This window comes from Ailuropoda melanoleuca, chromosome 9 (assembly GCF_002007445.2).
Source record: "Ailuropoda melanoleuca isolate Jingjing chromosome 9, ASM200744v2, whole genome shotgun sequence".
NCBI classification, from domain to species: domain Eukaryota; kingdom Metazoa; phylum Chordata; class Mammalia; order Carnivora; family Ursidae; genus Ailuropoda; species Ailuropoda melanoleuca.
This window is the reverse complement of record NC_048226.1, coordinates 45906852-45920400: the sequence shown is the minus strand read 5'-3', so window position 1 is coordinate 45920400 and position 13549 is coordinate 45906852. Positions and strand designations below refer to the sequence as shown.

The 13549-nt window shown below is 39.9% G+C and overlaps 2 protein-coding genes across 6 annotated transcripts in view; both read left to right on the top strand.

The window, feature by feature from the left end:
* Positions 1 to 13549, top strand: part of UBE2W (ubiquitin conjugating enzyme E2 W) — a 140587-nt gene that overhangs the window by 104915 nt on the left and 22123 nt on the right. For all 5 annotated transcript variants that reach the window (XR_004627816.1, XR_004627818.1, XR_004627817.1 and 2 more), the window contains exon 6: positions 11222 to 11287. Coding sequence is in view for 2 of the 5 variants with exons in the window: in XM_034668208.1 (XP_034524099.1) it covers positions 11222 to 11268 (47 nt within the window). In the remaining 3 variants the exon portion in view is untranslated. The remainder of the gene's footprint in view (positions 1 to 11221; positions 11288 to 13549) is intronic.
* The window catches only part of STAU2 (staufen double-stranded RNA binding protein 2), a 308534-nt gene continuing 306203 nt past the window's right edge, over positions 11219 to 13549 (top strand). Inside the window, exon 1 of the mRNA XM_034668204.1 lies at positions 11219 to 11287. Coding sequence (XP_034524095.1) covers positions 11270 to 11287 — 18 coding nt within the window. The 5' untranslated portion in view covers positions 11219 to 11269. The remainder of the gene's footprint in view (positions 11288 to 13549) is intronic.

The following is a 13549-nucleotide window of genomic DNA, read 5'->3' as shown; positions in this document are numbered from 1 at the left end:
TCCTTTGGTGCCCACAGTTCTTGGTCACGGCACTTCAAATAAGGAAGAGGTAGCCCAGACCAAGAGTGGTGGGTAGCAAAACAAAGTTTATTGAGCGATACTACTACGAAACTCCCGAGGAGGAGGGAGGGGACCCGAGAGGGTTGCCACTGGAATTTCTAAGCCTAGGGCTTTTTATGGGCTTGTTGGTGGGCTTTTTAAATCTGATTAATCCTCCCCTTGCCTATCACCCAATCAGGTTTTTGTCATCTACCTGTCATGTGGGAAAGGGTGGAGGGCTCCTTCCAGGGTGGTGTAAAGTCCTTTAAAGGGTGGTTTCCTCTTCAGGCGGGGCCCCTTGTCCCTGCCTGCCTTTCTTCTAACTATCCTTCATTACTAGTAACTATTTTGTCATTATTATGGAAAAAATATTGATTTCCAAACATCAAAATATTTGTGAATACACAAATACACTGGGAATTTCCAGAATGTTATTCTAATAGAGGTAAAGGATTTGGAAATGTTTTTTTCATGCATTTATTCATTTAATGCCTCTGTAAGTTCCTCTGTAAGGAGGAGAAAGATTTTGCAGACTTTTTTCATTGTTCTATGTCCCTGGGCCTTAAATAGTACTTGGCATATAGTAGGCACTCTGTAAATGTTTGTCAAATTCACCAATCCGTTCATTCAACAAGCACTTATTGATCACCATAAGTACTCTCTGCTAGATGCTGGAGAAGCAAAGATAAGGACGTCATTGTTCTTGTCTTCAAGGGGCTGAAGGTATACTGGAAGAAACACATACCCTGTAGTGATACAAATATGTTGATATAAGCATATAAAGGAGAGTAATTTATATGGTGGGCACTGGGGCTAGATGAATTTTACAGGGAAACAGATGTTTAGAAAAGGATATAATAATATAAGAAAAGAGAGGGGGCTCCGGGCTTGCTCACTTGGAAGAACATGTGACTCTTGACCTTGAGGTTATGAGTTTGAGCCCCACATTGGGTATAAAGATTGCTAAAAAAAAACAAAAACAGAAAAACTTAAAAAAGTATATATGAGAAGAGAGGACATAGTTGGAAGAGAAATCGTGGCTTGTGATTTGGGAATCTGTCCGGTTCAAATTGCTCAAATCTGACAGAGATGAATTTGAAAGTATATTTTTCCGATGGTTGGCTATTTCACTACAGTGGTACTTGCTAAAGACACATTGATAAATTAGTTGCTCTGTTTTAGTCAGCTGTCTATAGGGCCACTCTTCTTTAAATATCCATTACTTTCAATTCCTACCAAAATATTTTATTTTTAAGTAATATCTTCAGAAGATCATAGATTTATGTGTGAATTTCCATATCACTCAGGTGATTTCAAGTACTGATGCTAAATATATATACCTTGAGCAACTGAAAGTGGGTGCAAGCTTAACAACAAATTGCTCTCCGATTATTACGGCTTGAAGGGGAGCAGAATATGCCACCCCAAAATATGCCACTTTTGCATGTAGATTATTTTGAGCTGAAGACAATCAAGACCCAGCAGACTCAAAGAAGCTTTATGTCTCTCTTAGCTAAAGAATTTAGATATGGGGTCAGAGAGAGAGAGAGAGCTACAACCAGAGATATCTTTTATCTGAATGACCTATCTGTATGGCAGGACAAATATCTAATTACCAAACGTCTGCTCTTCTTATCATCCTCTGAATCACCGTCCTCCCATTTGAAGCTCTACGCTCCTATCCCATTTCTTAGCTTAGGATGGCATATAAACCTCAATCGTCTGACTTGTCCTTGGGTCTCTTGTGCTTATGGGGCTCCAATAGGTATATGTAGTTAGTATTTCTCTTGTTAATCTGTTTTATATCAGTTTTCCATCCGAGAATCTAGAAGGGTAAAGAGAAATTTTTCCTCCTCAACAGAACTTTAAAAATTCGATCTATTTGGGGTTTAAATGGAACATGCCCATGGTCCCCTAGTTAGCAAGCAGATAACCAAAGACTTAAAATCAGTTATAAGAAAGAGGTACAGGGGAGATAAAGTTTTCAATTAACTTTAATTGAATCAAAAGGGATGAAATTACTGACCACTCTAGAGTCATTTTCAAAAGCATAAGCTCATCCATTTATTCCAAATGCACTTACTTCTACCCTCTTGCTTTTGGATGCTGGGGCTACAAAGGTAAATGAGACACAGAGTCTGCCCTGAAAAGGTGCACTGTTCGGTGAGGAGAGATGGGCTCAGAACAATTGAAGAGACCTACAATGCCATGGAAGAGTCAGGAGACAGCACTGGCCTGCCCAGAGGAGTCAGAAAATGACTCTCAAGGAGCTGATTTTGGAATTATTTGAAGGATGATTTCTTCATCTGGTGAGGGGGGATGGACTGCAGGGAGAGGGTAAGAGCCTATGGAAAGACACAAAAGTGGTAGGCTTGTCTGGAGAACCGCTGGTAGGAAGGGCATGTATTCATTCAAACCTTCCACAAGTATTTGAATGTTGACTAGCTGCTAGGCTTGAGAAGCTAGAAGTCACTAATCAAGAACTAGAGCAGATTTAGGGAGGTTCAACATGTTAAGTATGAGGGAATTGGCAGAGGTGAAGAGGGGAAGAAGCTTAGGAAAGTTCTAAGAGGAAAATGTAACAGTAGCTACTATCTTACCATATGCCAGGCCCAGTTTAAAGGGCTTTATATACAATCACATTTAAATACATATTATCATAGGTAATCTCTTGAACAAAAGGATAAACAGACTCATTGAATAAGTAACATGCCCCTGGTCCCGAAGTTAGCAAGTCCATAACCAGGCTTGTTTATCTAATTCCTGGTGCCCTTGGCTTAACCGCCAGACTATTATTGTCTCCCCAGTTGTAGATAGAACTATCAGTTTTAGGGATGACTGAAATCACAGGCTTGGTAGACATTTTCCAGATGAGGATTGATACTGGGAAGGAACTCTGGGAATAATAATGCAAATTGGGAAGTTGGTGAAAACAAAGTAATAATTCTATTTCTAGACTTACTTTATTGTCAAATTATTTTTAGTGCCATTTAGTAAGTCAAGAGTTGAATTTTACTGGGCTTAGCCGGGTTAAGTCATCTGGACATCCGTAACCCACATCAAAACCAGGACGGAATCAAGAAGTAATTCGAGTTTTCTGGCACTCTTGCCTCAATAATCTAGGATCTAGGGCAATGTTCTAAGATGGTCCTCATTTTTTATTCTAAGGATTTTTTTTCATGTGACCAAACACGATATATACATAAATATAAACATATATACATAAACATAAACGTATATATAAAAACATAAATATATATATGGGCTTGGTGGGGTGTGTGTGTGTGTGTGTGTGTATATATATATATATATATATATATATTTCTTTATTTATTTGGTGGAGGAGTATGTTTGGCCACGCTGCCGATCTTGGAGAGCAGGCGATTACTGATCACTAGTGTTTTCTGGGCGAGACAGTTGCACTAACCCCCTCCCCTCCTCCCCCGCCCCCTCCTCTCCGAGTCTGGAAAGGTGCAGGATCCGCTAAACCGTGCATCGCACAGCGGCGGCCGGAGCAGACGCGGGATGGTCGCGTGTCCGCAGCAGAGCAGAGGGGGGCAGCCAGAGAGCCTGGGGAAGGTACGGGCATAGAATCCGGGCGCGTGGCGGCGTCTAGAAAGAGCAGAAGGTCAACTGGGCGGCGGAGGCAGTTGCCGAGTGCAGGTGTGGAAGGGGCTGCCTCAGGCCCACCCTTTGCAGCCGAGGGGGCGGGGAGCCAGGCCAGGGAGCCGAGCGGGGGACCAGCAGACTGCGGACTGGGCGCGCTCCCCTGGCACTCTCTAGCCCTCGTTCCCTGGGGTTCAGGGAACGGCCCTCGCCCCGGNCGGAGGAGACAGAGGGCGCTGGGGAGCCTTGCAGGTCCGCTGCGCGCGGCGAACCCCGAGAAGAGCGGCCCCTTAGCGGCCGCCCCTCCCCCGCCCCTTCCCTCCCTCCTCGGGCTCTCTCCTGGCGGGAGGGGGGAGGGGAAGAGGACTGTGGGGGTGCTGAGCCGGGGACGGGGCGAATGAATTTGGGGGGGTGTGTGGAGGGGTGGGACGACACAGGTGTCCGGAGGGGAGGAGCCGGGAGGAAGGCTAGGAGGCCGGCGTAAATGGAATGCCGGGGTTGGGGGAGGGTGGGGGAGGCAGGCACCCGACGGAGGGCGCTGAAGGTGGGATCTTGGGGGCCCCGGTGGGAACAACCCGAAGTGGGGACGGTGGGTGAAGCGGCGGTGTGGGAGGGAGGGAGGAGGAGGGCCCGAGGGTGGGTCCCTGCGGAGGGGAGGGGTGGGGAGGAGATGGAGCGAGGCCCTGGAGGGTCTGCGGGGAATGGCCCTGGGGGCGCGGGAGGAGCGGCGGGCCAGGGGCGCGCCGGGGGGTGGTGCTGATGGCTATTTCTGTATAATGGGCAAGTGGTGAAGACGTAACACGCCGAAATGGGGAAGGTAGGTGGGGCCGAGGGGCAAAATATATCCTATGACAGGCAAGTTCTGCTGTGGCTCGTAGGAACTACTACCGTGATGGCTCGGCTTAAAGGGGTAGTTGGCAGTTAGTGACCTTGCCGAGGTGAAGGGAGTTGGGCGGAGAGACAAAGATCAGTTACAGAATCCGCGGTGTGAGGGCAGAGCCTCCAGTCCCTCCCGGGGAGAGCCGGGGATTGTGGTGAGGGGAGTGTTCTGCAGAGGCAATCGAGGAGATGCTGAACTGGGATTCTTAGGGAGGGGGGCGGGGATAATGGCTTCGGGGGTTCTGGAAGTCCCTGGAAATATGTGCAGAATTTTGCATTTGTGAATAATTTTCTTGGGAGAGGGTCGGTACTCGGCGTGACCCGCCCCCCCCGCCCCCCAAAAGGTTAAGAACTGTTGGTGTAGAGGTGGGCCGTTCAATTAAGGGAATGTACTGAAGGATTTTAAAGTGGGTTGTTCCTGCAGAAAGGATAGAGACGATCCTTTAAAGGTGTATTACTGTTAGCTGAAACCCTTATTTTTAATGTTTGATTTCACAATTTTGGTGAACTTTTGCTGAGCATTGCTTCTCTTCTGATGCATCCTTACATTTTAAGAAACCATGGTGGACACTTGAATTCAAAATTGTGATGGGAAGGCAGGATAATAGTAACCTTGTAGGAGAGAAGATTGCAACATTTCCCCGGGAGGGTAGTTCTTTCCTAGTCCTTTCTTAAGATGATTCAAATATACTGTTGTGAATTGAGCTGCAGTGGAAAAAAAAAATCTTAGTTAATAAAACAATCAAAACCAAGACATCCTGCATCTCAGTTGTTTTGTAATATGGCAAGTGTTTGATTTTTTAGTTTGTCTATATTTTACTGCAAACCAGAGATTGCACGTATCACTTGAATTGTAGATTTGCTGCATTTTGCAGCAGGCCTGTATTAAATTTGTGAGGCATTTATACCAAACTATGTGGTGTGTATGCTGTTGTTTTTTTTTTCCCTGCTGTGATTTCAACTGAAGTTACCATTGCCACATTTCATTACATAGCAGTGTAGTTTGAAATTTATTTCTAAGTGATTGTTAGTTGGTTAGGATATGGTGCATATTTCCTAACAGATCACTGAATTTTTCCTCAAAAATCCGCTTTGTATTTGTAAAAATGTTGCTGTATAATCAGAATATGTATTAAGTACAGATAGAATGGCATATAATTTTTAACTTTTTATTTGGAAATAATTTCAGGCTTATAGAAAAGTAGCAAGAACAATACAAAGAATACTCTTGTAACCTTTACTTAGATTCACCTGTTACCGTTTTACCCACTTATCACTAGATCTCTGTCAGTCATATGTACATAATATTTTTTTCCTAGACCACTTGAGGCTAAGTTACATTATGCCTCTTTATTCCTAATCAGCATGGAAAGCCATTTACATTTTATATTTAAGCTTACTTGGCTTGCCTGGAATGAAGTTCTAGGAAAGAGTGAGTTGGTTTGGTTTTCAACAAAGAATATCAAGACTGTCTAAGATGATCATGAAACTTTTTAGTGTGTAAACAATACGAAAGTGAGGCTGAGTGGTTTTCCTCTTTGGGATCAGATTCTGGAAGATATAATTGGTCAATATGTTGGGGTTGGGTTTTTTCTTTGTAGCTAACCTCTCTACTATCATGCTTCCCTTTTATTCACTTTGAGTTCTGGGCGTCATCATTCATGTGTATAGATCATAATAAAGAGAGAAAAACCTAGATTTTACAAAATTGAATTGTGTTAATATTAGAATAGTTGGAGAGAGGCACGGTATGATCAAATTATGTGTAGATACATTTGTGCATGTTATTAGGTACTCAAGAAAATATTAAATGAGTGTCTAGAATCCATAGTTAACAATTTATATTTATGTATGTGTAGTCATTTGATTTTAAATAAATCCCCAGAGTTGTATATAGGAGCCTTGCCATTATGTTGTCCTAGAGGTGACAGGAAAAATTTTAAGAAGTGAAATCTTTGTAAATTTAGTGTATAATGAAGAGATGAGGACTTCAAAACCAGACCATACTAGGTTTTAATCCTTGCAGTGGACTATGGGGATGTAATGCAACTTCTAGAGAAGTGGAGATAACACCTACATCCTAAGGTCATGAGGATTAAATGAATTAACGTAAAAATGACAAAGTATAGTATGTGGTATATAACATTAGTGTCTGATAAATGTTACGTTTTCTTTTTTCTTGGTTGGTGGGATTTCTATGTACTTAGAATCTTTCATAGGCTTTTAGGAGATACTAAAATTTATACTAAATTATTTTGTTTTTCTTATTAAAAGTTTTTTTGGGTACATACTTTTAAAAAGAAATGAGAATTTAAAAAATCCATTTTTTAATGCTTTTTAAGGACCCCATGAATTTTTTTAGAGTAAGAAGTTTTGAGCTGATATTTAATTTAGTTTTATGGTATTTTGGAGCCTAAGAATGGTGTTAGTAAATGTTTTTGATTTTCATATTGTCAAACAAGACATTTAAGTGAGGATTACCTGTCAGCTGTGGGATGGGTGCTGATATAAAAATTTATAGATAAATTAATTTAATAATGCCATTTTATGAAGCAGTATTTAATTGTTGAGGATTTTATAGATTGAGTTTTGTACAGCTTTCAACTTACCAGCTGGGCAAAATGTAATAATAAATGCAGCAGGTTATATCAGCAGTACATTTCAGATACATGTTGGACTTGCAGTTCTTCCCAAGCAGCAAGTCTTCTACAGTTAGTAGTGACCTCTCGCCGTAAACGGCCCTGCCTGTTTCCATGTAGCAGCTTGGAATCTGGAACTGCATGTCCTAATGTGCCTGACTGGATATCACTGTAGGGCATTTTTGGGACATGTGAATAGGTTTCTCTAAAAGTACTTAGCTGTAATTGGAATGAACTGTAGCTGGAAACTTTTTTGACAGAGGAGGGAGAGGTGGATTTTATGAAATCATAGGCAGTATAAAACTGCTCTGCCTTTTATTGATATTTTATCAGGTTTTTAAAATATAGGACAGTAGAGCAGGCATGTCTGTAGAGGGGAAAGGAAGTGTTAAAGACGTGTCACTGGGCATTCTGAATTGTCCATAGTGTGGTTGTGAATTATAATCTTTATATTGATGTAAGTGTAATAAAATTTGTTGGTAAAAAAGGAATAACTTCAGAATATTACCCAGTTACCTCACAGAGTGCTATGATAGACATAGTTTCATGTTTTAATTTATACAGATCTTTATAATTGTGAACGTGAGGCTTACAGAATACTTAAAATTTTATGGTCAATTTTAAGCAAATAGGTGCTTTTATTTTTGTTTCTTCTTAAAACTACCTTTTGTATATCAGAACGTTAGAACTTTAAAAAATGTACCCTTATATCTTATTGTGCCTACTTCTTGGAATCAGTCACTAGTGTTACAAACTCCGATATTGAAGAGCACCTGTATGTTTATTGCAGTGTTATTTATAATGGAATATTATTCAGGCATGAAAGAAATCTTGCCATTTGCAACAACATGGATGGAACAATGCTAAGTGAAATAAGCCAGTCAGAGAAAGACAAATACTGTATGATTTCACTTATATGTGGAATTTAAGAAACAAAACACATGAACAAAGGAAGAAAAAGGAAAAGAGGCAAACCAAAAAATAGACTCTTAACTGTAGAGTACAAGTAGGTGGGGGTGGGTGAAAGAGCTGAAGAGGAATAAGAGTACAGTTAATGTAAGCACTGAGTAATAAATTGAATTGCTGAACCACTGTAATGTACACCTGAAACTATCATAACGCTGTATGTTACTTACATTGGAATTAACCCCTAAAACCTCTGATATTTAAGAAACACATACAGGTCTATAGATGAGCATCTGTTACTTTTAGAGGCTTACATTAAATAATACAAAATAGGATTTCTCAGATTTAGTGAGTGCTTACTAAATAATGTTAGGTTCTAGAAAGTAAAGGACACTAGGTCACTGAGATGCTTTTAGTGGTTTATTCACATTTTAGCTCCAAATGAATTGTTTTCAGTTAAAAAAATGCGTATTGGTTGGATCTGTATTTTTAGTTATAGCTAGTGTATTTTAGTACCATTTGACTACTCCTGCACTTTTTAGTGATTTCATCTTTTGAATAAAATGTAAATGTTGAAGTTTCATAATTTATCATTTTCAAGATCTACTGTAACTCATTTGGTCATGTTAAACAGGGAATTGATTTTTTTGACCTACCTAGATATGTTCATTAATACCTAAAGCGCCATAGGATTATAGAATTTTAGAGTTGAATGGGATTGTCTTATTTATTGTTGCTTAATAAGCTACCCCAGAAAGTAAAGGCTTAAAACCAACAGTTATTATCTCAGTTTCTGTGGGTTAGAAATCTGGGTGCAGCTCACCTGGTGCTTGTGACTCAAGGTCTTTCAGAGTTTACAGGTAAGCTATCACTGGGACACTGTTCTCATCTGAGTGTTTGACCAGGGGAAGATCTGCTTCCAAGCTCATTCATCTAGCTCTTGGCAGGATTCATTTGCTTGGGGGGTATTGGACTGAAGGCCTCACTTTCTTTTGGGCTATTGGCCAAAGGCCTGTCTCGGTTCTGTGCCAGCTGGGACTGTCCAAAGGGCAGCTCACAATATGGCAGCTAGTTTCCTTCAGAGCAAACAGGTGAGAGAACGAGAACAGGTAACACCCAAGAAAGAAGCTGTGGTCTTTTTGTAACCCAATATTGTGAGTGGTATCTCATTATTTCTGTTGTGTTCTATTTGTTAAAGGCTGCCTACCACAATGACTTTAGTTTACTTTTTACAGATTTTAAAGAAAGAAAGAAAGAAAAATAACTCAAAGACACACAGGGTAATTTACCAAGGCTCAAAAGGTAATCTCCTGAAGAGCTTGGACTAAAATTCAAATTAAGTTATCTTCAGGCCTTGTGCCATTTCTACAGCATATGATTCTTTTGGAAAATATAAAAATTGTTACAGATGCTGAGGCCACTGTTATAAGATAGATATATATGGAAAACTTTCAGATTCATTTTGAATTGACCCCAGTTTGCCATCTTGAGAAATGGTAGCCATATACGTATGTATGTGAATCTGTGTGTGTGTGTATATATACACACGTTATATAAATATATTGTGTGTGTGTGTGTGTATTAAGAACCTCTGTTTCTGAGAGAAAGTTTAATATAAAAGTTTCATAGCATAACATTTTCTACCCAGGTGGTTGGATTTAGCTCTTTTGCTGCCTATTGAGACTGTGTTGTGGGTTTTTAGATAATTGGGGAGGGGGCCGTCTGTACATAATTTAATTTTCTTTATTTTATTTTTTTTAGTAGGCTCTACGCCTAGTGTGGGACTTGAACTCACAACCTCTAGGTCAAGAGTTGTGTGCTCTACTGACTGAGCCAGCCAGGCACCCCCTTTATTTATTTATTTATTTATTTAAAGATTTTATTCCTTTATTTGAGTTACAGAGAGCAAGAGAGAGAGCATGAGCAAGGGAAGGGGCAGAGGGAGCGGGAGAAGCAGGCTCCCCATTGAGCAGAGAATCTGACTTGGGGGTTAGTCTCAGGACCCTGAGATCATGACCTGAGCCGTAGCCAGATGATTAACCAATCAACTGAGCCACCCAGGTGTCCCCGCCATAATTTACTTTTTATGTAAACTTACCATTATAAGAATCCATGATTTATTTATTTATTTATAGATTTGGGTTTTCTGCCCTTCTTTGGTATCTGTTTTTAAATTAAGTGTAGAAGAGGTTTGCCACATAAAAGGAAATACAACATGGTGAGGAGGTCTGACCCAGAAGGAAACAAATCCAATTATAACAACGGGATGTGTCAGGACGGTGATTTCTTTTTCTGAAGATTTTATGTGAAATTTTTTGTACGTGCTATTTTTATAGCGATGATAAACAAAACCATAAACAGAAAAAAAAGTCCAGCTGGGTAATCTTAACTGTGTACTCTTCCATACCACCTAGAGGACTATGTATTGCATTTTCTTTAGGCTTAATTTAGCTTATAGAATTTGGAAACAAAGCTGTTTAAAACCTTACTAGAGAAAGGGGAGTGTATATTAAATATTAATCTGAAATATTTAGATTATTTTTAATAGCTTCACTTCTGCTCACATTGTCTTAGAAGTGTAGGACCAGTAGGGACATTTTCCAACCTAGATCTGCACTGTCCCCTATGGTAGCCACTAGTCACATATGGTTATTTATTTATTTTTTTTATTTTTTATTTTTTTTAAAGATTTATTTATTTGACAGAGATAGAGACAGCCAGTGAGAGAGGGAACACAAGCAGGGGGAGTGGGAGAGGAAGAAGCAGGCTCATAGTGGAGGAGCCTGATGTGGGGCTCGATCCCATAACGCCGGGATCACGCCCTGAGCCGAAGGCAGACGCTTAACTGCTGTGCCACCCAGGCGCCCCACATATGGTTATTTAAATCTAAATTAACATTAAAGAAAATTTTAAAAAACTTAAAGATTTACTTTCTTGGTTGCGTTAGCCACATTTCAGGTGCTCAGTAGCCCTGTGTGGCTAGTGGCTACTGGATTAGACAGTGCAGATATAAAAACGTGTATCATCGTAGAAAGTTCTATGTTGATCTAGATCTACTCCATTTTATATTTGATTTTGATCAAGGACATGTGTTTAAAGTGCTAATCATTGAGATCACCAACTAAGTTGAACTTTATTTCTTCATTTTCCAGTTTTTGGAGCCGTGAGGGATACAGCAGTTTGGTCAATATTGTTTTAACATGCTTCAAATAAATCAGGTGAGTTTGTGTTAAGGCATGTCCTACTTAATATGGTGCTTGGGCCATACATTGTGGAACATTTTAACCCAGCTTTTCTATAATCATAACCCTGACCGCTGCTTTGTAGAGCAATTACATATTATATATTCATCATAGGAGGCTGTGCAGGGCAGGTTGTTTAAGGATTATAGTGATAGTTCTGAAAGTTGTTCTGAAACTTTTGAGTGTGCACAGCACAAGGTGTGTCTGGTCTTTTTGATGTTACATCCCCCCAGGACTTGGTGTATTCAGCGTGTTTACAGTTGTGATCTAGCTTCAGTAGGTGGCAGTTTTGCAGACTGAAAGCATTTCTAGTGACAATCTTATGAAGCAGTTAAATTAGTGTGTTAGAAAAAGTTCCTTTTCTAGGGCACTGGAAAAGGTTAGAAGGAAGTGCCTTGCTAAATAAACATTAGCATCCAATGTCTTAGACTCACTGAAAAAAATATTTTCCTCAGGTCTTGACATTTCTCCAAGAGCTATATACTTTAATCTTACACTGTCTGAACAAATAGGGCATTGTATTATAATATTAGAAAATACTTTGTTTTATTCCAGATTTTGTAAATTGGGAGAAGTAAGTAATTTGATTGCAAGGAGTAATGACTCTTTTGTGTGCATGATTTGAGGAAGTGATACAAGTCTGCCCCTACCCTGTTCGGTTCACCTTGCCTAAGTAACACCGTCTAGTGCCTGTGCATCACACACCATCTCTAAACCAGTGACAGAATTCTAAGTTCATACTTAGTCTAGATCTCTTTCCTGAGTTCTAGACCCATGTGGCAGTTACCAACCTTATCTCTTAACTTGGGTGTCTTTATACATCTCAGAGTTAACATGGGCCCAGGAAACAATCTAAATGCTTCCAATCTAAATGTTTCAGTTCCTGGATTGGGCATGGTCATTCCAGCTGCAGGGGCTCTGCATAGATTACCTCTGCCTGGGCCTCTCTTTCCCTCCCCTGTGGTTGGCTCACTTGACTCCCAATCCTACTTTTTGCTCTCATAGTACCCTGCCCTTAATGACGTTCTGACATTCGCAGTTACATTCAAATATGTGATTGTTCGCTTAACATCTCTGTTCCTTATGAGACCATGTGCTCCATGAAGGTAGCAACTTTGCTTGTTTATTCTTTAATCTCCCCAGGTCCTAGAATAGTTCTGGCTGTATGCAGTTTTTCATATATTTGCTGAATAAGTGGATGGATGGTGCTAGGGTTGTTACTAAAGCAAGGAGATCTCCATTCTTTTCATCAATAATCACATAATTGTGTTGTCAGTTTAGGTATTATATGCTTGCTTTACACCAATGCTGTTAACATAAAATCTCTTTCTTATGCAAAGTTGTTCTTTCATTTTCTGCTTGTACTAGAAAATTTTCTTGTGCAATAAATATTGCTTTCATCAAAGATGTTACTAATGTAGGTTTAAAGAAATTTTAAAGCTGTACTATGCTTAGTGCTTTTTGTACTTGCATAGTCGCTGTCAAATCCCCTTGGATGCATTGATGGAGCTTTATGAGACATGAGCTGCAAACTATGTTGTAGGTTGTGTTGATGCTAAATGTATGGATACCTGCTGTTAATTATACAGGTACAGTCAGAATAATTTGTTTCATAGTCTACCATAGACAGGTGGAAAGAACATACATTTTATGCCAATCAGCGTCACTGAAAATTATAGATTAGTCCTAATGAAGATTTACTGTCTGTGCTACTGGTCATGTTGAATCAGGCCTTACAAACAATTTTAGGCAACATTCTGCAGGGCCACAAGCAGTTCCCTGTGCTTTGACTAGAAATTGTACACAGTGCTTAGAGGTATACATGCTTTGCTTGTAACACACATGTATTTCTAGACTCACCTCAGGATTCTCTCTTGTTATCGACTGAATTTTATCCCCCCCAGATGTTCAAATCTGAGGGGAAAATCAATCTATTTTGGAATAGAAGTTATAGAGAAGACTCTCTTCAGCCAAACTTAAAGTTGCGTTGAATTCTTAAACTTATGAGTGATTGATGTTTTATCATTTTCATGGTGACTGCTTTCCTATTAAAGTGTAGGCTCTCAAGATAGTGTGAAAAGGCCTGAAAAGGTGATTGAAGCTGACACCTTAAAGCAGTTGAGGTTTTTACTGCGTGATTTTCAACAGTGTCTTTTGGATTAGTACTAAATTTTTATTTGAGAGGTCTTTTTGTTTGTTGTCTTAAGATGCCTGAGTAGTACTAACAGATTCTTCCAT